Genomic DNA, 24,094 nt, shown 5'->3' on the forward strand with positions numbered 1-24,094 from the left:
GGTGGGGTTTTGGGGCTCCCCCCATTCATGGGGGTCCTTACTGGGGTCTCTGTCCCACTGCATTGGGTCTGGGGTCTCCTCCCAGTTCATGGGGGGCCTTACTGGGGCCCCACTAGATCGGGTCTGGGGGGTCCCATCCTGCAGGGTTTGGGGTTCCCGTGGTTCCGGGGGGGGGTCCTACCCCTAATTTTGGGGGGTCCCTGTGCCTCTGGGGGGGTCCCTGTCCATTTTTGGGGTTTGGGGGCTCATTTAGGGTAAACTCCTTTAGGATTTTAGGATTTTAGGACCCCCGTGAGGTCTCGGGGCTGGGGGAGGGTCCTGACCTTTATCTGCCCCCTCCCCTCCAGACCCCGCCGGGTGCTCGGTACCGGATGCCGGTGAGGAGGATGAGGATGAGGATGAAGAGTACGAATACATGAACCGGCCCGCCCAGCCCCGCCCGGCCTCGCTGGAAGAGCTGGGCTACGAATACATGGAACTGGGGGGCTGCGACCCCCCCCCTCGAGGAGCGGGGAGACCCCCGGGACCCCCCAAAACCGAGGCTGACCGCGGAGAGGAAGAGGAGGAGGAGGAGGGAGACGAAGAGGAGGAAGATTACGAATACATGAACAAACAACCGCGGCTCAGCCGCTCCCTCCGCCACCACCACGGCTACACCGAGATGAGGCCGGGGGACCCTCCCGCGACCCCCGCCCGCCTTGAGGAAGGGGAGGATGAGGAGGGCGAGGAAGGTTACGAGGAGATGGAGGCGGTGCTGCGGCCCCGGTGCCGCCCCCTGCCCATGAAGCCCCTGCGGAGCTTGGAAGCCTCGGACTGCGCCTTCGATAACCCCGACTATTGGCACAGCCGCCTCTTCGCCAAGGCCCGCCGGACTTAGGGGGGACCCCTCCCCAAATTGGGGGGTGGGGGGCTCGCAGTGAATATGAAGGATCCCCCTCACCCCCAGCCCAACCCCCCCAGCCGCGTTTGGGGGTCTCTCTGTGACTTTTTTTGCCTTTTTTTTTGCCTTTTTTTCCACTCTCTCCCTGGGTTTTTTTTACGCCCCCCCCCAGGAGACCCCTCCCCATTTTTTCCTTCCTCCCCCTCCCATTTTTTCCTTCCTCCCCCTCCCATTTTTTCCCCTTCCTCCTCCCTCATTTGGGGTCTCGGGGGTCCACGCGTGGGATTTCTGAAGGACCCCAGACTCATTTTATTTTCATTTTATCAGTGAAGGTTTGGGGGTGTCCTGGGATCCTTTTTTTTCCTCTTCCTTCCCGTTTTTTTTTTACGCCCCCCCCCCCCCCCCCAGGAGACCCCTCCCCATCTTTTCCTCCCCCTCCCATCTTTTCCTTCCACCCCCTCCCCATTTTTCCTTCCTCCTCCTCCTCCTCCCTCATTGAAGGTGCTCCCCAAATCCCTGGGGGGGGGGTCTGGGGGATCCCTGGGAGAATTTGGGGTCTCTTGAGGACCCCAGACTCATTTTATTTTCAGGTTCACCCTGCTGAGTGAAGGTTTGGGGGTGTCCCCCGCCCCCTGAGGTGGGGGGGACCCCTGGGATCCCTTTTTTGGGGGGGTTTCTCCTTTTTTGGGGGGTTTCTCCCCGGTTTTTCGGGTTGGGGGAGCCCCCGCTCAGGGATCACCCCCGGCCCCGGGGGTCGCGCGGGATGAATGAAAATAAAAGAATTTGAATAAAAAACGTCCGGGATGAGGCTTGGGGGGGTCCGGGAGGGGATGGACCGGCGGATACCGGAGAGGAGACCGGGACCAAGGTCCGGGCACGGCGACAGCCCCGGTGCCGGTACCGGGGGCGGGGTCATGGGGGGAGCACCGGACAGGGGGGTCCGGCGGGGTTGGAACCGTGGGGATGAAGCCGATGGGTGAGTCCGGTGTCACCGTCCGGGGGGACAGCAGGGACCGGTCCCGGTGTGGCCGCGGTGCCGGTGCTGGGGGGTAACGGGGCTGAGTGGGGCGGGGGTGGCGGGTCTGGGGGTTGTGAGTGAGAGCGGTGCTGCAGGGTTGAATCAGGAACATGCTGGGGACCCCAAAAGCGGAGGGAGGGGCAGATCCACCGCTCCCGGTGCGCTCCCGGTACCGAAATTCCCGTTCCCTCCTCCCGCCTACATCCCCCAACACCCCCTGCGCGCAACTTCCGCTTTCACTCCCGCCTCCTCTCGCGAGAGCCGCGCTGCACGCCGGGAGTTGCAGTCCGCGGGGGCGGGGCTGCGCACACCACACCCCCGTCCGGGGCTTTGCGCGCGGGGCCCGCCGGGAGTTGTAGTCCGGGGGGGCGGGGAGGACTCGCGTTCCCAGCGTGCCGCGCGCGGAGCCCGCGCTCTGCCCTGCTCGCGCCTCCGGCTCGCGGTCCCGGGGGCTCCTCAGCGCCGGGCGGGGTGGGGGGAAGCTCGAGCAGGCCCGGGGGGCTCCGGGGGGCTCGGCGGGGCTCCCACCATGTCGGGCGAGGAGGAGGCCACCGAGCTCACCATCGCCGAGGACCTGGTGGTCACCAAGTACAAGATGGGGGGGGACATCGCCAACCGTGAGTGCTGGGCCGCGGTCGGGATGGAGGGGGTGGGGGGGGGCGCTGAGGGGAAAGCGCTGAGGGGGAAGCGCTGAGGCCCGGGGAGAAGCGGCCGGGCCTGAGGGTGAAACCCCCGCGGGTGAGACCCCCGGGTTGGGGAGCGGTGTTTGGGGCTGGGGGGAGCTGTGCCGGTGTGACCCCCCCGGCCCTACCCCCGGTACGGCGGGAGGCTCCCGGTGCTGGCGGGGCCCGGCCCCGCGCGGCCGCCGCCGCCGCTGCCGGCACGTGGTACCGCGCCCCACGTGCACCGGGGGAGCGGGGCCGGGCCTGCCGCCCCCCCCGTCCCCGGTGCTCCAGACCCCGCCGGTGCCGCTTTTGTTCACGTGTGACCCCCCCGGCCCATCTCCGGTACCGGAGAGGGGGGGCTGAACACCGAGGTGGCGGCGGGGACGGGACGGGAGTGGGGGAGCCGCAGGTGGGGGGGCCTGGAGGGAACGGGGCTGCTCCGGGAACGGGGCTGTGCTGGGAATGGTGGGGTCCGGGTCTGGGAATGGGGCACGGAACCGGTCTGGGGGTCCTGTCCCGGGAACGAGACCTCGTACCGGGAACGGGGCTCCAGTTCTGGGGGTTCCGTCCCAAGAACGGGATCCTGTCCCAGGAACGCGGCTCCGGTTCTGGGAACACGGTCCGGTTCTGGGAATGGGGATCCAGCCCCGGGAACGGGATCCAGTCCCGGGAATGGGGTCCGGTTCTGGGAACGGGGGTCCGGTTTTGGGACTGGGGTCCCGAACCGGTCTGGGGGTCCTGTCTCGGTCAGGATGGGGGTCCTGTCCCGGGAATGAGGCTCCGGTGTTGGGAATGGGGTCCCGAACCGGTCTGGGGGTTCCGTCCCAGGAACGGGGGTCCTGTCCCGGTAACAGGATCCGGTTCTGGGAACGGGGGTCCTGTCCCGGGAACGGGGTCCCGAACCGGTCTGGGGTTCCCGTCCCGGTCAGAACGGGGGTCCTGTCCCGGGAACGGGGCTCCAGCCGCTGCCCCCAGCCCCGCCAGGCTCTGCCCCCTCCTTTCCTCTCCCGGTTATTTTTTAAGGCCATTCCCGGTGTCCCGGCTCCCGGGACCGCCCGGACCGGTTCCGCGGGGCTCCCCGGTGTCCCCACCCCGCTTCCTGCTGACTGCGGAGCTTCTTTGGAGCCGCCGGTGGCCCGGGAGGCGCCTCGGGAGCCGGGATTCCCTTCGGGAAGGGAGGGAAGTTTGGCCGCCTCCCATCCCGGGGGGAAAGGCAGCTCCCAGCAGGTTGGGAAGAGCAAACACACACAAAAAAACCCAAAAAACAAAACGGCAAAAAAACCGCAAAAAAACCCCACAGAAAGAACAAACATACACACAAAAAGTCCGGCAAAAAGACCCTTGCAGCTGTCGGTTTTTAGGGATAAAAAGTTCCTCAACTCCCTAAAAAACATCGGGAAGGAGAGAGGAATTCCAGGAGTTCCTGTTCATCTGATCCCCTGGAATGCTCTGAGGGTTTTTCCCCTTTATCTGCTTTTATTTTTTTATTATTATTATTTTTTTTTTTCCCTCTCCCTGTTTGTTTTATTCCCCCTCCGTGTCCCGCCGGGGCTCTTATCAGCAATGTTATCCTGGCTTTGAAATATTCCCAACTTTCCCATGGAAAAGTGCTGGGATCTGAAGGCCTTGCACAGGTGACAGAGGCACAGGAATTCTGAGGATTCCTGGGAATTCTGAGCACCCTGGGACAAAGGGGGAATGGGAGGGCACATTCCAGCACCCCTGAATGTTTTAGGATCCCATTCCAAGATCCCTGAATATTTTGGGATCCCATTCCAGGATCCTAGAATGTTTTAGGAATCCCTTGCCAGAATCCCAAAATATTTTGGGATCTCATTCCAAGATCCCAGAATGATTTGGGATCCCATTCCAGCACCCCAGAATACTTTAGGAATTCCAGTCCAGAATCTCAGAATATTTTGGGATCCAAGTCCAGCATCCCTGAATATTTTAGGGTCCCATTCCAGGATCCCAGAATATTTTGGGATCTCATTCCAAGATCCCAGAATATTTTAGGAATCCCTTTCCAAGATCCAGAATATTTTGGGATCCAAGTCCAGCATCCCTGAATATTTTAGGGTCCCATTCCAGGATCCCAGAATATTTTGGGATCTCATTCCAAGATCCCAGAATGTTTTAGGATCCCATTCCAGGATCCCAGAATATTTTGGGATCTCATTCCAAGATCCCAGAATGTTTTAGGATCCCATTCCAGGATCCCAGAATATTTTAGGAATCCCTTTCCAAGATCCAGAATATTTTGGGAATCCCTTTCCAAGATCCCAGGATATTTTGGGATCCTATTCCAGTATCCCAGAATATTTTAGGAATTCCAGTCCCGGATCCCAAAATATTTTAGCATCCAATTCCAGCATCCAATTTAGGATTCCTTTCCAGGATCCCAGAATATTTCAGGATCCCATTCCAGAATCCCAAAATATTTTGGGATCCAATTCCAGGATCCCAGAATATTTTGAGATCCCATTCCAGGATCCCAGAATATTTTAGGATCCCATTCTAGAATCCCAAAATATTTTGGGATCCAATTCCAGGATCCCAGAATATTTCAGGATCCCATTCCAGAATCCCAAAATATTTCGGAATCCAATTCCAGGATCCCAGAATATTTTGGGATCCCAGTCCAGGATCCCAGAATATTTTAGGATCCCATTCCAGAATCCCAAAATATTTTGGGATCCAATTCCAGGATCCCAGAATATTTTGCGATCCCAGTCCAGGATCCCAGAATATTTTAGGATCCCATTCCAGAATCCCAAAATAATTTAGGATCCTATTCCAGCATCCCAAAATATTTTAGGATCCCATTCCAGCATCCCAAAATATTTTGGGATCGGCCCCGTGCAGGGAGCTGGATGAGCTCTGGGGCCACCTCTTTTGCCCAAGGCAGGCTGGAATTCCTGCTGGGTTATTTTGGGAGTGGAGCATTCCCCAAACATCCTGGGGCATTCCCTGAGTCAGCCCAGGGAAAACTGGGACTTGTGGGGTGGCCTTTGATGTGTCCCAGTCATTCCCAAACCTGTTCCCATGGATTCCTTGGAAAACTGGGACTCGTGGGGTGGCCTTTGATGTGTCCCAGTCATTCCCAAACCTGTTCCCATGGATTCCTTGGAAAACTGGGACTCGTGGGGGGGTGGCCTTTGATGTGTCCCAGTCATTCCCAAACCTGTTCCCATGGATTCCTTGGAAAACTGGGACTCATAGGGGGGTGGCCTTTGATGTGTCCCAGTCATTCCCAAACCTGTTCCCCCTGAGCTCTGACTTGTCCCGAAGGAATTTGGCAGCGTGGCGCTTCCCTCTTCCCAAAAAAGGGAAATAAATAAAATAGAATATGTGTTTATTCATATATATATATATATATATAAAAGATAGGAATGAGTGAAATGAAAAAAATGAATTAAAACAAAATTTAGGCCTTTCCCGGGTGTGGGATCTCGGGAATAGGATTTGAGGTGTTGGATTTGGGGTTGTGAATCCATGAAAGGGGTGGGTACCCCATGAAAGGGATGGGAAACCCATGAAATGGATGGGAATCCCATGAAAGGGATGGGGACCCCATGAAAGGGATGGAAGCCCCATGAAATAAATGCGAACCCCACGAAAGGGGTGGGAACCCCATGAAATAAATGGGAACCCCATGAAAGGGATGGGGACCCCATGAAATTATTGGGAATCCCATGAAATAAATGGGAATCCCATGAAATCAATGGGAATCCCATGAAATCAATGGGAATCCCATGAAATTATTGGGAACCCCCTGAAATGTATGGGGACCCCATGAAAGGGATGGGAACCCCATGAAAGGGATGGGAACCCCATGAAATAAATGGGAACCCCCTGAAATGAATGGGAACCCCATGAAATAAATGGGAACCCCATGAAAGGGATGGGAACCCCATGGGAACCCCATGAAATGTGTGGAAATCCCATGAAATGGATGGGAACCCCAAAAAATCAATGGGAACCCCATGAAATGGATGGGAACCCCATACAATCAATGGGAACCCCATAAAATGGATGGGAATCCCATGAAATTATTGGGAATCCCATGAAATTATTGGGAATCCCATGAAATGTATGGGGACCCCATGAAAGGGATGGGAACCCCATGAAATAAATGGGAACCCCATACAATCAATGGGAACCCCATAAAATGGATGGGAACCCCATAAAATCAATGGGAACCCCATGAAATAAATGGGAACCCCATGAAAGGGATGGGAACCCCATGGGAACCCCATGAAATGGGTGGAAATCCCATGAAATGGATGGGAACCCCAAAAAATCAATGGGAACCCCATAAAATAAATGGGAACCCCATAAAATCAATGGAAAGCCCATGAAATGGATGGGAACCCCAAAAAATCAATGGGAACCCCATGAAATGGATGGGAACCCCATACAATCAATGGGAACCCCATAAAATGGATGGGAACCCCATAAAATCAATGGGAACCCCATAAAATGGATGGGAACCCCATAAAATGTGGTTTTTTTGGGAATTTCAGGGGTGCTCCGCTCTGTGGTGGAGGCAGCGGCTCCTGGCGCCTCCGTGCTGTGCCTGTGTGAGAAGGGAGATGCCATGATCATGGAGGAGACAGGGAAAATCTTCAAGAAGGAAAAGGAAATGAAGAAAGGTGAGGATCTCCTTCCTGAGAATGAGGAATTCCTTGCTTTTAACCCCAAATCCTTCCTGCTGCAGCTCAGTTTCCATAATTCAAATAATTCCCTTGGGAGGGTGACTCTGCGGGGTTTGGGACACTGGGATTTGTCACCAAATTCCCATCCTGAGGGTGCTGCAAGGAGGTTTAAGTGAGATACCAGGAAGAAATTCCTCTCTGTGAGGTGCTGGAATGGGATTCCCATCCCTTCAAAGTGACCCAGGGGTAGGAAAGGTGTCTCAGGAGGGTGGAAAAGCTTTAAAGGTCCCCAAAATCCCAAAACTGGAGGTGCTGGAAGTCACTGGAATGGAATTCCCATCCCTCTGAGTGACCCAGGCCAGGCTGGAGCAGCCTGGAATAGGGGAAGGTGTCCCAAGAGGGTGGAAAAGCTTTAAAGGTGACCCCAATCCCAAAATTGGAGGTGCTGGGAGTAGATTTAGGTGGGATATTGGGAAGAAAGAGGCACTGGAATGGGGGAAAGTGTCCCAAGAGGGTGGAATGGAGCTTCAAGGTCCCCAAATCCCAAAGTTGGAGGTTCTGGAAGGAAGTTTAGGTGGGATATTGGGAAAAAATTCCTCTCTGCGAGGTGCTGGAATGGAATCCCCATCCCTGCAAAGTGTCCCAGGCCAGCCTGAGGTAGGGGAAGGTTCCCAAGAGGGTGGAATGGAGCTTTAAGGTCCCCAAATGGGGATTTAAGGTCCCCAAATCCCAAAATTGGAGGTGCTGGAAGGAGGTTTAGGTGGGATATTGGGAAGAAAGAGGCCCTGGAATGGATTTCCCATCCCTTTGAGTGACCCAAGCCAGGCTGGAGTAGGGGAAGGTGTCCCAGGAGGGTGGAATGGAGCTTTAAGATCCCCAAATCTCAAAATTGGAGGTGCTAGAAGTAGATTTAGGTGGGATATCAGGAAGAAATTCCTCCCTGTGAGGTGCTGGAATGGAATCCCCATCCCTGCAAGCATCCCTGGCCAGGCTGGAGCAGCCTGGAATAGGGGAAGGTGTCCCAAGAGGGTGGAATGGAGCTTTTAAGGTCCCTAAATCCCAAAGTTGGAGGTGCTGGAAGTAGGTTCAGGTGGGATATTGGGAAGAAAGAGGCATTGGAATGGGGGAAAGTGTCCTAAGAGGGTGGAGTGGAGCTTTAAGGTGACCCCAATCCCAAAATTGGAGGTGCTGGGAGTAGATTTAGGTGGGATATTGGGAAGAAATTCCTCCCTGTGAGGTGCCAGAATGGATTTCCCATCCCTCTGAGTGACCCAGGCCAGGTTGGAGCAGCCTGGAATAGGGGAAGGTGTCCCAGGAGGGTGGAATGGAGCTTTAAGGTGACCCCAATCCCAAAATTGGAGGTGCTGGGAGCAGGTTCAGGTGGGATATTGGGAAGAAAGAGGCACTGGAATGGGGGAAAGTGTCCCAAGAAGGTGGAATGGAGCTTCAAGGTCCCCAAATAGGGATTTAAGGTCCCCAAATGGGGATTTACGATCCCCAAATCCCCAAATTGGAGGTGCTGGAAATCACTGGAATGGAATTCCCATCCCTGCAAAGTGACCCAAGCCAGGCTGGAGCAGCCTGGAATAGGGGAAGGTTCCCAAGAGGGTGGAATGGAGCTTTAAGATCCCCAAATGGGGATTTAAGGTCCCCAAATCCCAAAATTGGAGGTGCTGGAAGTAGATTTAGGTGGGATATTGGGAAGAAAGAGGCACTGGAATGGATTTCCCATTCTTTTAAGTGTCCCAGGCCAGGCTGGGCTAGGGGAAGGTGCCCCAAGAGGGTGGAATGGAGCTTCAAGATCCCCAAATCTCAAAATTGGAGGTGCTAGAAGTAGATTTAGGTGGGATATCAGGAAGAAATTCCTCCCTGTGAGGTGCTGGAATGGAATCCCCATCCCTGCAAGCATCCCTGGCCAGGCTGGAGCAGCCTGGAATAGGGGAAGGTGTCCCAAGAGGGTGGAATGGAGCTTTTAAGGTCCCTAAATCCCAAAGTTGGAGGTGCTAGAAGTAGATTTAGGTAGGATATTGGGAAAAAATTCTTCTCTGTGAGGTGCTGGAATGGAATTCCCATCCCTGCAAAGTGTCCCAGGCCAGCCTGAGGTAGGGGAAGGTGTCCCAAGAGGGTGGAATGGAGCTTTAAGGTCCCCAAATGGGGATTTAAGGTCCCCAAATCCCAAAATTGGAGGTGCTGGAAGGAGGTTTAGGTGGGATATTGGGAAAAAATTCCTCTCTGTGAGGTGCCAGAATGGAATTCCCATCCCTGCAAGCATCCCTGGCCAGGTTGGAGCAGCCTGGAATAGGGGAAGGTGTCCCAGGAGGGTGGAGTGGAGCTTTAAGGTCCCCAAATGGGGATTTAAGGTCCCCAAATCCCAAAATTGGAGGTGCTGGAAGGAGGTTTAGGTGGGATATTGGGAAGAAAGAGGCACTGGAATGGATTTCCCATCCCTTTGAGTGACCCAAGCCAGGCTGGAATAGGGGAAGGTGCCCCAAGAGGGTGGAATGGAGCTTTAAGGTCCCCAAATGGGGATTTAAGGTCCCCAAATCCCAAAATTTGAGGTGCTAGAAGTAGATTTAGGTGGGATATTGGGAAGATAGAAGCAATGGAATGGATTTCCCATTCTTTTAAGTGTCCCAGGCCAGTCTTGGGTAGGAGAAGGTGCCCCAAGAGGGTGGAAAAGCTTTAAAGGTGACCCCAATCCCAAAATTGGAGGTGCTGGAAGTAGGTTCAGGTGGGATATTGGGAAGAAAGAGGCACTGGAATGGGGGAAAGTGTCCCAAGAAGGTGGAATGGAGCTTCAAGGTCCCCAAATCCCAAAACTGGAGGTGCTGGAAGTAGATTTAGGTGGGATTATTGGGAAAAAATTCTTCTCTGTGAGGTGCTGGAATGGATTTCCCATCCCTGCAAAGTGACCCAGGCCAGCCTGAGGTAGGGGAAGGTTCCCAAGAGGGTGGAATGGAGCTTTAAGGTCCTCAAATGGGGATTTAAGGTCCCCAAATCCCAAAGTTGGAGGTGCTGGAAGTAGATTTAGGTGGGATATTGGGAAGATAGAAGCAATGGAATGGATTTCCCATTCTTTTAAGTGTCCCAGGCCAGGCTGGGCTAGGGGAAGGTGTCCCAGGAGGGTGCAGTGGAGCTTTAAGGTCATTCCCAATCCCAAATCCCTGATTTTTTTCCCTGTTCCCTTGGCCAGGAATCGCCTTCCCCACGAGTATATCCGTCAATAACTGCGTGTGTCACTTCTCCCCGCTCAAGAGCGACCAGGATTACATCCTCAAGGACGGGGATTTGGTCAAAATGTGAGTGGGGATCCCCTCTCCCTTCCCAAAAAACCCCAAAACTCCAAAATCCCTCAGCTTCCAAAAACCTCTCAGACCAGTGCACGTTTTTGCCACGGCGTTAATTCCTTGTTAATTAAAGTTTAATAACGAGCCTGGAGGGGCTCTTGGGGGCAGCACTGCACGTGCTGGGGTCCAGCTGGGATTGCTGGGATTGCTGGAATTGCTGGGATTGCTGGGATTGCTGGGATTGCTGGGATTGCTGGGATTCCTGGAATTGCTGGGATTGCTGGAATTGCTGGGATTTCTGGGATTGCTGGGATTGCTGGGATTTCTGGAATTGCTGGGATTTCTGGGATTGCTGGAATTCCTGGGATTGCTGGGATTGCTGGGATTTATGGGATTGCTGGAATTGCTGGGATTGCTGGAATTTCTGGGATTGGGATTGCTGGAATTTCTGGGATTGGGATTGCTGGGATTTCTGGGATTGCTGGGATTGCTGGAATTGCTGGGATTGCTGGGATTTGGATTGCTGGGATTACTGGGATGGCTGGGATGGCTGGAATTGCTGGGATTGCTGGGATTGCTGGGATTTCTGGAATTGCTGGGATGGCTGGGATTGCTGGGATTCCCGGAATTGCTGGGATTCCCGGAATTCCTGGAATTGCTGGAATTCCCATTTTGGTTCTGTTGCAGCGACCTGGGCGTGCACGTGGACGGCTTCATCGCCAACGTGGCGCACACCTTCGTGCTCGGCGCCTCCAAGGTGGGTTTGTCATCGGGGGGTGTCTGCTGGGACTGGGGCAGCCTTGGGGTGCCAGGGGCTCTGCAGCCACCCTGGAACCTCTGGGTCTGAGGGGGCACCACCCTCTGGGGTGTCAGGAGCCAAGGTAGCACCATCCTGGAACCTTTGGGTCCGAGGTGGCACCACCCTGGAACCTCTGGGTCTGAGGGGGCACCATCCTGGAACCTCTGGGTTTGGGGTGGCACCACCCTGGGGTGTCACATTCTGAGGGGGCACCACCCTGGAACCTCTGGGTCTGAGGTGGCACCACCTTGGGGTGTCACATTCTGAGGTGGCACTACCCTGGAACCTCTGGATCCATGGTGGCACCACCTTGGGGTGTCACATTCTGAGTTGGCACCATCCTGGAACCTCTGGGACTGAGGGGGCACCACTCTGGAGCTCCTGGGTCTGAGGTGGCACCACCCTGGAACCTCTGGGTTTGGGGTGGCACCACCCTAGAACCTCTGGGACTGAGGGGGCACCATCCTAGAACCTCTGGGTTTGGGGTGGCAGCACCCTGGAACCTCTGGGTCTGAGGGGGCACCACCCTGGGGTGTCACATTCTGAGTTGGCACCATCCTGGTGCTGCTGGGTCTGAGTTGACACCACCTTGAGGTGTCACATTCTGAGGTGGCACCACTCTGGAACCTCTGGACTGAGGGGGCACCATCCTGGAACCTCTGGGTCTGAGGTGGCACCACCTTGGGGTGTCACATTCTGAGGTGGCACCATCCCAAAGTCTGTAGATCCAAGGTGGCACCACCCCAGAGCCTCTGGGTCTGAGGGGGCACCACCCTGGAACCTCTGGGTTTGGGGTGGCACCACCCTGGCGCTGCTGGGTCTGAGGTGGCACCACCTTGGGGTGTCATATTCTTAGTTGGCACCATCCTGGAACCTCTGGGTCCAAGGTGGCACCACCCTGGAGTGTCACATTCTGAGGTGGCACCATCCTGGAACCTCTGGGACTGAGGTGACACCACCCTGGAACCTCTGGGTCTGAGGTGGTACCACCTTGGGGTGTCACATTCTGAGGTGGCACCATCCTGGGGTCTCACATTCTGAGGTGGCACCATCCCAAAGTCTGTGGATCCAAGGTGGCACCACCCCAGAGCCTCTGGATCCCAGGTGGCACCATCCTGGAGTCTCTGGATCCAAGGTGGCACCACCCTGGAACCTCTGGATCTGAGGTGGCATCAGTCCTAAGCCTCTGGATCCAAGGTGGCACCACCCTGGAACCTCTGGGTTTGGGGTGGCAGCACCCTGAGGTGTCACATTCTGAGGTGGCACCACCCTGGAACCTCTGGGACTGAGGGGGCACCACCCTGGAGCTCCTGGATTTGAGGTGGCACCACCTTGGGGTGTCAGGATCCAAGGTGGCACCACCCTGGGGTGTCACATTCTGAGGGGGCACCACCCTGGAACCTCTGGATCCGAGGTTGCACCATCCCAAAATCTCTGGATCCAAGGTGGCAGCACCCCAGGGTCCCCTTTTTCCTGCTGGAATTCCCTGGATGAACATTTCCCATTCCCCACCCCAAAACCAGTCCCTGCTTCCCAAAACCAATCCCTGTTTCCCCTTTTTCCTGCTGGAATTCCCAGGATGAACATTCCCAATTCCCCACCCCAAAACCAATCCCTGTTTCCCACTTTTCCCCTGGAATTTTGCCTTTTGATACCTTGGAAACTCCTGCTGTGAATTCCTCAGGTTATCCCGTTCTCTGGGAATAAATCCTGAGGAATAACTGGGAAAAACTGTCCTGGGAATGGTTTTGCTCCAATAGTTTTGGGGGAAAAAGCCCAAAATTCCCCATTGGAATTTTGCTGCGTTCTTCCCAATCCGTATTTTTGATTGCACGGGGATGCCTGGACTGGGAACCCTCTGGAATTCTTTTGGGGTTGGTTGAGACTTTTCCACCTCCCAGGCAGATTCCAGAGATTGGAATGAACCCCAAAACGTTGAATTTTCACCTCAAAACCCTCAGAAATCCCAGATTTTGGTGTTTTTTCCCAGGAAAATCCCGTGTCCGGCCGCAAAGCCGACGTCATCAAGGCAGCTCACCTGTGTGCCGAGGCCGCCCTGCGCCTGGTGAAACCCGGGAATCAGGTGGGAATTTGGGGAATTTTGGGCATCAAATGCACATTTGGGAATGTTGGGAATCAGCCCAGGGATTTTGGGAATCAGCCCAAGGGATTTTGGGACCCAACTCGTGGGATTTTTGTGGGAAATCTGGGAGCGGCCGTATGGGAAATTGATTTTTGGTTTTTTTTCCTGTTGTTTTTGGAGGTGTTGGTGGGAAAAGTTTTGGGGTTTGTCCTAAAATGTTTGGGATTTATGGAAAGGTCGTGCTCGGGGTGGGGATTTTTTTATCCATAAAATTGTAAAATTGGGGTTTTTTTCTGTATTTTTTTGTTGTTGTTTTAAATCCCAGAACACACAAGTGACAGAGGCCTGGAATAAAATCGCCCACGCGTTCCACTGCACACCCATTGAAGGTGAGGGAAAAAGGGGATTTCAGGGAAAAAGGGGATTTCAGGGATAAAGGGGATTTCAGGGATAAAGGGGATTTCAGGGGAAAAAAGGGGATTTCAGGGATAAAGGGGATTTCAGGGATAAAGGGGATTTCAGGGAAAAAGGGGATTTCAGGGATAAAGGGGATTTCAGGGGAAAAAAGGGGATTTCAGGGATAAAGGGGATTTCAGGGGAAAAAAGGGGATTTCAGGGATAAAGGGGATTTCAGGGAAAAAGGGGATTTCAGGGATAAAGGGGATTTCAGGGGAAAAAAGGGGATTTCAGGGGAAAAAAGGGGATTTCAGGGATAAAGGGGATTTCAGGGAAAAAGGGGATTTCAGGGAAAAAGGGGATTTCAGGGAAAAGGGATAAAAGGGAAAAGGGGATTCCAGGGAAAAGGAAATTTTAGGGAAAGGGGTCCCAGGAAAAAGGAATTCCAGGGAAAAAGGGAATTCCAAGGAAAGAGGTTCCAGGGAAAAGGGGTCCCAGGGAGAAAAGGGATCCCAGGGAAAAAGGGAATTTCAAGGAAAAGGGATCACAGGGAAAAGGGAATTTCAAGGAAAAGGAAATTTCAGGAAAAGGGAATTCCAGGGAAAAGGATAAAAGGGATCCAGTAAAAGGGATTTCCAGGGAAAAGGGATAAAAAGGAAAAAGGAATTCCAGGGAAAAAGGGAATCCATGAAAAGGGGATTCTAGGAGAAAAGGGAATCACGGGGAAAGGGGAATTTCAGGGAAAGGGGAATCATGGAAAAAGGGAACACAGGGATAAAGGAATAATGGAAAAAAGAAATTCCAGGGAAAAGGGATTTGCAGGGAAAAGGGGATCACAGGGAAAAGGGATCCTGGGGAGAAGGGATCACAGGGAAAAGGGGATCACAGGGAAAAGGGGATTCCAGGGGAGAAGGGAAGGCTCTGGGGTTGCTGGATTGGGATCCTGGAGCTCATCCTGATCCTTTCCCCCCATGGGCTCTCCCTGTTATTGGTTAAATTCCCTGGGATTCCAGGAATTCCTGCTGCCTCCAGAGTGGGTTGGGAATGTTGGGAATGCCGGGGGCTCTTCAGGGTTGGGCTGGGAGTGAGGGGTGGGAAAAGGGGGGAAATGCCCCAAATCCCTCTGGATTGGGGTGGGAGGGAAATGGGGGAAATCCCCCAAAATCTGGATCCCACACAGCCCAGGGTGGGAATTCTGCCTGGGCTTGGCACTGGGGCTCCCAGTCCAACCCAGTACAGACCAGTCCAACCCAGTACAGACCAGTCCAACCCAGTACAGACCAGTCCAACCCACTGGTGTGCAGTGCCTGGAGCTCCCAGTGCATTACAGTAACCCCAGTCCATCCCAGTAACCCCAGTCCACACCAGTTCATCCCAGTAACCCCAGTCCACCCCAGTCCACCCCAGTCCATCCCAGTAACCCCAGTCCATCCCATTAACCTCATTCCACCCCAGTCCCTCCCAGTCCCTCCCAGTCCACCCCAGTCCGTCCCAGTCCATCCCAGTCCACCCCAGTCCGTCCAGTCCACCCCAGTCCCTTCCAGTCCCTCCCATTCCACCCCAGTCCCTCCCAGTCCGTCCCAGTCCCTCCCAGTCCATCCCATTCCGTCCCAGTCCGTCCCATCCCACCCCAGTCCCTCCCATTCCACCCCAGTCTATCCCATTCCATCCCAGTCCCTTCCAGTCCCTCCCATTCCACCCCAATCCCTCCCAGTCTGTCCCAGTCCCTCCCAGTCCATCCCAGTCCCTCCCAGTCCGTCCCAGTCCCTCCCATTCCACCCCATTCCATCCCAGTCCATCCCAGTCCGTCCCAGTCCGTCCCAGTCCGTCCCAGTTCCTCCCAGTCCGTCCCAGTCCGTCCCAGTCCGTCCCAGTTCCTCCCAGTCCGTCCCAGTCCGTCCCAGTCCGTCCCAGTTCCTCCCAGTCCGTCCCAGTCCGTCCCAGTCTGTCCCAGTCCATCCCAGTCCATCCCAGTCCCTCCCAGTCCGTCCCAGTTTGTCCCAGTCGGTCCCAGTGAGCCGTGTTCCCGCAGGGATGTTGTCGCACCAGCTGAAGCAGCACGTGATCGACGGGGAGAAAACCATCATCCAGAACCCCTCGGACCAGCAGAAGTGAGAGGGGCAAAAACTGGGGGGGAAATTGGGGGGTTAGGGTGAGAAATGAGATCAGGGTGAGAAATGGGGTCAGGGGCAAAAATGGGGGGATTTGGGGGCAAAAATGGGGGGATTTGGGGGCAAAAATGGGGGGAGTCAGGGGCAAAAATGGGGAGGGTCAGGGGCAAAAATGGGGGGATTGGGGGGCAAAAATGGGGGGAATGGGGGGCAAAAATGGGATTGGGGGGCAAAAATGGGGAGGGTCAGGCAAAAATGGGGAGAGTCGGGCAAAAATGGGGAAGGTCAAGGGCAAAAAATGGGGGGATTGGGGGGCAAAAATGGGGAGGGTCAGGGGCAAAAAATGAGGGGATTGGGGGGCAAAAATGGGGAGGGTCAGGGGCAAAAAATGAGGGGATTGGGGGGCAAAAATGGGGGTATTGGGGGGCAAAAACTGGGGGGAGTCAGGGGCAAAAATGGGGGGATTGGGGGGGCAAAAACTGGGGGGATTGGGGGGCAAAAATGGGGGGAGTCAGGGGCAAAAATGGGGAGGGTCAAGGGCAAAAACTGAGGGAGTCAGGGGCAAAAATGGGGAAGGTCAAGGGCAAAACTGGGGGGATTGGGGGGCAAAAAGGGGGAGGGTCGAGGGCAAAAATGGGGGGATTGGGGGGCAAAAACTGGGGGGAGTCAGGGGCAAAAACTGGTGGGAGTCAGGGGCAAAAATGGGATTGGGGGGCAAAAATGGGGGGAGTCAGGGGCAAAAACTGGGGGGGACCAGGCAAAAATTGAGGTGAGGGTGAGAAATGGAGTCAGGGGCAAAAATTGGGGGGAATATTTGGGGGGTTAGGGTGAAAAATGAGATCAGGGTGAGAAATGGGGTTGGGGGCAAAAATGGGGGGAGTCAGGGGCAAAAATGGGGGGATTGGGGGGCAAAAATGGGGGGATTGGGGGGCAAAAATGGGGGGGAGTCAGGGGCAAAAACTGGGGGGATTGGGGGGCAAAAATGGGGAGGGTCAAGGGCAAAAACTGGGGGGGGTCAGGCAAAAATTTAGGTGAGGGTGAGAAATGGGGTCAGGGGCAAAAATTGGGGGGAATGTTGGGGGGTTAGGGTGAAAAATGAGATCAGGGTGAGAAATGGGGTTGGGGCAAAAATGGGGGGAGTCAGGGGCAAAAATGGGGAGGGTCGGGGGCAAAAACTGGGGGGGGGTCAGGCAAAAATTGAGGTGAGGGTGAGAAATGGGGTCAGGGGCAAAAATCGAGGTCAGGGGAGAAGTGTGGGGGGGTCAGGGGGAAAATGGGATCAGGGCAAAAATGGGGGTCAGGGGGCAAGAATTGGGGGGTTAGGGGGAAAATTAGGGGGTTAGGGTGAGAAATGGGGGGTCAGGAGAGCAATGGGACCAGGAGGAAAATGATGGGGTCAGGATGAGAAACGGGAGCTCTTGGAAGGGAGGAATTTCCAGGAATTTCCAGGAATGCTCTGGCTCTCCTGGAAGGTTTCGGCTTTCCTGGAAAGTTCTGAATGCCCAGCAATGCTTTTGGGCCTTCCTGGAAGCTTTTCCCTCCAGAATTCCCAGATTTTCCTGCCTCCCCAACCCCTTTTTATCCCTCTCCCCACCCCAGGAAGGACCACGAAAAAGCCGAATTCGAGGTGCACGAAGTCTACGCCGTCGACGTCCTCGTCAGCAGCGGCGAGGGGAAGGTGAGGCCGCGCATCCCTGCTGAAATCCCAGGAATTCCCGAGCTCCAGGAGCTCTCCAGATTCCGGGAATCTCCCCTGGGAATGTCTTTGCAGGCCAAGGACGCGGGGCAGAGAACCACGATTTACAAGAGGGACCCCTCCAAGCAGTACGGGCTGAAGATGAAAACCTCGCGCGCCTTCTTCAGCGAGGTGGAGCGGCGCTTCGACACCATGCCCTTCACCCTGAGGTAAAACTGGGAATTCTGGGGCTGGGAATTCCACCTGGGACACCTGGATGGGGCTGGGGTACCTGGATATAGGGCTGGGATTCCAGGGAAATCCTGGATGGGGTTGGGGTTCCTGGATAGAGCTGGGATTCCAAGGAAATCCCTGGGATTTCTTCAGCGAGGTGGAGCAGTGCTTCGACACCATGCCCTTCACCCTTAGGTAAAACTGGGAATTCTGGGGCTGGGAATTCCACCTGGGATACCTGGATGGGGCTGGGGTACCTGGATATAGGGCTGGGATTCCAGGGAAATCCTGGATGGGGTTGGGGTTCCTGGATAGAGCTGGGATTTCTTCAGTGAGGTGGAGCGGTGCTTCGACACCATGCCCTTCAACCTCAGGTAAAACTGGGAATTCTGGGGCTGGGAATTCCACCTGGGATACCTGGATAGGGCTGGAATTCCATCTGGGATACCTGGATGGGGCTGGGATTCCAGGGAAATCCTGTGTGGGGTTGGGGTTCCTGGATAGAGCTGGGATTCCAAGGAAATCCCTGGGATTTCTTCAGCGAGGTGGAGCGGTGCTTCGACACCATGCCCTTCACCCTGAGGTAAAACTGGGAATTCTGGGGCTGGGAATTTCACCTGGGACACCTGGATAGGGCTGGAGTCCCACCTGGGACACCTGGATGAGGCTGGAATTCCATCGGGGGTACCTGGATGGGGCTGGGATTCCAGGGAAATCCTGTATGGGGTTGGGGTTCCTGGATAGAGCTGGGATTCCAGGGAGATCCCTGGGATTTCTTCAGCGAGGTGGGGCGGTGCTTCGACACCGTGCCCTTCACCCTCAGGTAATCCCAGGAATTCTGGGGCTGGGATGGGGCTGGAAATTCCACCTGGGATACCTGGATGGGGCTGGAATTGCAGGGATTGGAGCCTTTGCCGGACAGGTGTGTCTAGGTTGGCTCAGGTGTGCCCAGCCGTGATCCCAGGTGTGCCCAGGTGTGATCTCAGATGCTCCCAGGTGTGCTCAGGTACACTCAGGTGTGCCCAGGTGTGATTCCAGGTGTACTCAGGTGTACACTTAGGGTTGCCCAGGTGTGCTGAGGTGCACTCAGGTAGGATCCCAGGTGTGCTCAGGTGCACTCAGGCACTTCCAGGTGTGCCAGGCACGATCTGAGGTGTGCCCAGGTGTGCTCAGGCACTCCCAGGTGTGCCCAGGTGTGCCCAGGTGTGCTCAGGTGCGCTGTCCCCCCAGGGCACTGGAGGATGAGAAGAAGGCGCGCATGGGGGTGGTGGAGTGCGCCAAGCACGAGCTGCTGCAGCCCTTCAACGTCCTCTACGAGAAGGAAGGTGAGACTGGGACACCTGGGGGACACCTGGGGGACACAGGGGTCAGGTGGGACCTGAGGGGACAGGTGAGACCATGGGGGACACAGGGGATCAGGTGAGGACGAACCCAGGTGAATTTGGATCTGCAAAGCCGCTCACAGCAGGAATTGCAGGTCCTGGCAGGGCAGTGGGTCAGGTTGAGCCCCAGGTCCTGGCAGGGCTGTGGCTCAGGTTAACCCCCAGGTGCTCAGGTTAACCCCCAGGTCCTGGCAGGGCTGGGGCTCAGGTTAACCCCCAGGTGCTCAGGTTAACCCCCAGGTCCTGGCAGGGCTGTAGCTCAGGTTAACCCCCAGGTGCTCAGGTTAACCCCCAGGTCCTGGCAGGGCTGGGGCTCAGGTTAACCCCCAGGTGCTCAGGTTAACCCCCAGGTCCTGGCAGGGCTGTGGCTCAGGTTTACCCCCAGGTCCTGGCAGGGCTGTAGTTCAGGTTAACCCCCAGGTGCTCAGGGTAACCCCCAGGTCCTGGCAGGGCTGTGGCTCAGGTTAACCCCCAGGTGCTCAGGGTCAGCCCCAGGTCCTGGCAGGGCTGTGGCTCAGGTTAACCCCCAGGTCCTGGCAGGGCAGTAGCTCAGGTTAACCCCCAGGTGCTCAGGGTTAACCCCCAGGTCCTGGCAGGGCAGTAGCTCAGGTTAAACCCCAGGTCCTGGCAGGGCTGTGGCTCAGGTTAACCCTCAGGTCCTGGCAGGGCTGTGGCTCAGTTTAACCCCCAGGTCCTGGCAGGGCAGTGGCTCAGGGTCAGCCCCAGGTCCTGGCAGGGCTGTGGCTCAGGTTAACCCCCAGGTGCTCAGGGTAACCCCCAGGTCCTGGCAGGGCTGTGGCTCAGGGTTAACCCCCAGGTCCTGGCAGGGCTGTAGTTCAGGTTAACCCCCGGGTGCTCAGGTTATCCCCCAGGTCCTGGCAGGGCTGTGGCTCAGGGTCAGCCCCAGGTCCTGGCAGGGCTGTAGCTCAGGTTAACCCCAGGTCCTGGCAGGGCTGTGGCTCAGGTTAACCCCAGGTCCTGGCAGGGCAGTAGCTCAGGTTTACCCCCAGGTCCTGGCAGGGCTGTGGCTCAGGTTAACCCCCAGGTGCTCAGGGTCAGCCCCAGGTCCTGGCAGGGCAGTGGCTCAGGTTATCCCCCAGGTCCTGGCAGGGCTGTGGCTCAGGGTCAGCCCCAGGTGCTGGCAGGGCTGTGGCTCAGGTTAACCCCCAGGTCCTGGCAGGGCTGTGGCTCAGGTTAACCCTCAGGTCCTGGCAGGGCTGTAGCTCAGGTTAACCCCCAGGTCCTGGCAGGGCAGTGGCTCAGGTTAAGCCCCAGGTCCTGGCAGGGCTGTGGCTCAGGTTAACCCCCAGGTCCTGGCAGGGCTGTGGCTCAGGTTAACCCCCAGGTGCTCAGGGTCAGCCCCAGGTCCTGGCAGGGCTGTGGCTCAGGTTAACCCCCAGGTCCTGGCAGGGCAGTAGCTCAGGTTAACCCCCAGGTGCTCAGGGTTAACCCCCAGGTCCTGGCAGGGCAGTAGCTCAGGTTAAACCCCAGGTCCTGGCAGGGCTGTGGCTCAGGTTAACCCTCAGGTCCTGGCAGGGCTGTGGCTCAGTTTAACCCCCAGGTCCTGGCAGGGCAGTGGCTCAGGGTCAGCCCCAGGTCCTGGCAGGGCTGTGGCTCAGGTTAACCCCCAGGTGCTCAGGGTAACCCCCAGGTCCTGGCAGGGCTGTGGCTCAGGGTTAACCCCCAGGTCCTGGCAGGGCTGTAGTTCAGGTTAACCCCCGGGTGCTCAGGTTATCCCCCAGGTCCTGGCAGGGCTGTGGCTCAGGGTCAGCCCCAGGTCCTGGCAGGGCTGTAGCTCAGGTTAACCCCAGGTCCTGGCAGGGCTGTGGCTCAGGTTAACCCCAGGTCCTGGCAGGGCAGTAGCTCAGGTTTACCCCCAGGTCCTGGCAGGGCTGTGGCTCAGGTTAACCCCCAGGTGCTCAGGGTCAGCCCCAGGTCCTGGCAGGGCAGTGGCTCAGGTTATCCCCCAGGTCCTGGCAGGGCTGTGGCTCAGGGTCAGCCCCAGGTGCTGGCAGGGCTGTGGCTCAGGTTAACCCCCAGGTCCTGGCAGGGCTGTGGCTCAGGTTAACCCTCAGGTCCTGGCAGGGCTGTAGCTCAGGTTAACCCCCAGGTCCTGGCAGGGCTGTGGCTCAGGGTTAACCCCCAGGTCCTGGCAGGGCAGTGGCTCAGGGTTAACCCCTGTGTGCCCGCAGGGGAGTTCGTGGCCCAGTTCAAGTTCACGGTGCTGCTGATGCCCAACGGCCCCATGAGGATCACAAGCGGCCCCTTCGAGCCCGAGCTCTACAAATCCGACCTGGAGGTGCAGGATGGGGAGCTCAAGGTAAGCTCATCATTAATATTAATCATTAATAATGCTAATATGCAAATTAAGTACCTGGGTAAACGTAAAATTATTTCATTTGTATTTCCATATGAAATATTCATAGGAAAAATGTATCTATATAGTATTTTTATTAATTATATTGGTTTTTAATAGTTCTATTTACTTGGAAAATAAAATAGAAAATACACTTATAATTGTTATTAATATTAATGGATTAATTGCTAATCAGTAATAAATCTTTATATATAAATAAATTTAAAACTAAACTTTTATATATAACAAATATAAAATAGCATAAATTGTGTCTAAAGAAAATATACAGTAAATAAAAATCTCTAATAAATTTATACAGTTATTAATATATATAAATATATAAAGATTACATTAATTATATAGCCTAACTAATAGTCTATTAATTAGATTATAAATTATATATTTATATGAATAGATATATAAATACAGATAACACATAGTCTAATTAATATATTAAGGAGTGAAATAGTAGCATTTTCATCTTAATTTAAAATTAATAACTGGAATAATAATGATAATGAGAATGAAAATGGTGATAATTGAAATATGAACAACTGAAGTATTATTGAAATATTTAATATCGAATATTTAATAATTGAAAGGGTAATACATACAATTAAAAATAAATTAATAATAAATATATTATTCATTTGTTTTATTATTTATTGATTTATTAATAAATGAATAGTTGATTTAAATTAATAAATAAAAATTGCTAATTAATAAAGCAGCAGCTCCCCAGGGTCACCTATCCTTGCTCCCATGGAGGGGAGACGAAGGAAAGGGAACCAAAACCCCACAAAATGACCCAAATTCCCAAATTTATTATTATCCGAAAAAACCCCAGGATCGTTTCCCACCTCCTCACCTTTCCCTCCCTTCCAGGCCCTTCTACAAAGCTCTGCCAGCCGGAAGACTCAGAAAAAGAAGAAAAAGAAGGTAAAATCAGTCACATTTTATGATGGGAATTCCCAAATTCAGAATTTTGGGGTTTTTTAATGGAAAATAACCTGAAAAATCCCTGGATTTGTCCCCACAGGCTTCCAAAAACGCTGAAAACGCCACCACGGGGGAGACGGCAGAGGAGAACGAGGCCGGCGACTGAGAGCCCTTGGAGTTCTCAAATCGCCCCTTTTTTCCCCAAAAAAAAAACCCCCAGAAAAACAAAATTCCATCCGGAAACGAAAGAATCTGGCACCGGTGTTGGTCCAGGCAGTCTGGAATTCCCACAGAATCCAACAGCTCCCGTTGACTTTGCCAAGGAGGGAGGAATCTCTCGGCCACTTCAGACTTCCAAAAGAAAAAAAAAGAGAATAAAAACACCCCAGAAAGAGCAGCAAAAGAAAAATTAATGAAAATTAGGAGTGAAAGTCGCTATTAAATCCTTAATATTCCCCATGTTTGGAGAGGTGAATTTGTAAAATCCAGGGAGAGGGAGTGGAGGGAGCTGCTGGTTCCTTCCTCCTCCTCCTCCTCTTTGTCCTGCTGCCTTTTTTATTTTTTTAATTTTTTCCCTTTGGAAATTTTCACCAAAAAAAAAACCCCCAAAAAAACCCAAGTGATTCCACCCAGAAAAGTGCCCTGTGCGAGCAATCCAGGATTTTATCTTTTCCCTCTTTGGGATTGTACTTTAAGAATTGGGAAAAAAATCCAAATTTTAAGTTCCCCCATCCACCCACTCACCCACCAGGAGCCTTTTCTGCCTCTGCCTTGATTTATGGGATTTCAAAAAAAAAAATCGCTATTTTTTAACACAAACTGGTTTTTAAAATAATCCAAACCCTCTGGAAGCCGCCGACATTCCGGCCTTGCGGAGCTGAATTCCCTAAAACCCCCGGGTTTGGGTGTTTTTTATCCTTCCCAATATCCCCGGGAGCACATTCCACCTTTTCCCCGTGAGCCGGAGGATAATTTTTATTTCACTTTTTCCCTCAGGATTCTTTGCTAATTTTGAGGGGAAAAAAATAAAAAACAAAAATCCCACCAGAATTCCTCAGGGGAGAGGTGAGGGAAGCGCTGATCCGGGATAGGCCCGAGCCTAGGGGTATCGCTCTTTTATAGTCAATTTTTTACAAAAAAACCACATAAAAACGAGAAAAAAAAGCCGATTAAACGCCGTCAGTTGAATGTTTGAGGTTTTTTTTTTTCTTTGCCGGTACCCCTGGTTCTTTTTTTCCCCTCAAGTTTTTGGGAATTCTGATTCCCGCCTTACCCAACATTCCCGGGCGTTCTCCGCAGGCCGCGGTGCTTCCTCCTCGAAATCCGAGTTTTCCACCCCAAAATAAAAAAAACAAAAAACTCCACACGTGCAAATGTTACCAAAGTCAAATAAAAGAGAATAAACGATGCGATATTGGATTTTATTCCGGGTTTTTTTCTTCCGTCTTTCTCTGGGGATTTGGGATTGTGGGGTGGAACCCGCCTGGGCGGGTTTGGTGTTGGAAAATGGGATTTTTGAGGGGAAAATGCTCAATTTTGAGGGAAAAATGTTCATTTTTGTGGGGAAAATTACCATTTTTGAGAGAAAAATGCTAATTCTTGAAGGGAAAG

The 24,094-nt window shown here is 54.0% G+C and overlaps 2 protein-coding genes across 2 annotated transcripts in view; both read left to right on the top strand.

The window, feature by feature from the left end:
* Positions 1-1,634, top strand: part of ERBB3 (erb-b2 receptor tyrosine kinase 3) — a 34,721-nt gene extending 33,087 nt beyond the window's left edge. Inside the window, exon 28 of the mRNA XM_077173175.1 lies at positions 348-1,634. Coding sequence (XP_077029290.1) covers positions 348-877 — 530 coding nt within the window. The 3' untranslated portion in view covers positions 878-1,634. The remainder of the gene's footprint in view (positions 1-347) is intronic.
* Positions 1,635-2,356: 722 nt separating this feature from the next.
* PA2G4 (proliferation-associated 2G4) lies at positions 2,357-23,907 on the top strand. Its single transcript, XM_077173174.1, has 13 exons — positions 2,357-2,515; positions 7,090-7,218; positions 10,415-10,520; positions 11,196-11,265; positions 13,298-13,390; positions 13,716-13,779; positions 15,819-15,897; positions 17,497-17,575; positions 17,669-17,802; positions 19,037-19,131; positions 21,381-21,508; positions 22,430-22,483; positions 22,584-23,907. The coding sequence occupies exons 1-13, from the start codon at positions 2,428-2,430 to the stop codon at positions 22,647-22,649; spliced, it is 1,185 nt and encodes a 394-aa protein (XP_077029289.1). The 5' UTR covers positions 2,357-2,427; the 3' UTR covers positions 22,650-23,907.
* The last annotated feature ends 187 nt before the right edge of the window (positions 23,908-24,094 follow it).

This window comes from Agelaius phoeniceus, unplaced genomic scaffold (assembly GCF_051311805.1).
Source record: "Agelaius phoeniceus isolate bAgePho1 unplaced genomic scaffold, bAgePho1.hap1 Scaffold_341, whole genome shotgun sequence".
Taxonomy (NCBI): Eukaryota; Metazoa; Chordata; class Aves; order Passeriformes; family Icteridae; genus Agelaius; species Agelaius phoeniceus.

What these genes read in the sequence shown, in the direction of transcription:
- PA2G4 (XM_077173174.1), top strand. Translation starts at nt 2,428, where the DNA reads ATGTCGGGCGAGGAGGAGGCCACCGAGCTCACCATCGCCGAGGACCTG. An exon ending in GGAAAAGGAAATGAAGAAAG is followed by an intron (nt 7,219 to 10,414) that starts GTGAGGATCTCC and finishes TCCCTTGGCCAG; the next exon opens with GAATCGCCTTCCCCACGAGT. An exon ending in TCGTGCTCGGCGCCTCCAAG is followed by an intron (nt 11,266 to 13,297) that starts GTGGGTTTGTCA and finishes GTTTTTTCCCAG; the next exon opens with GAAAATCCCGTGTCCGGCCG.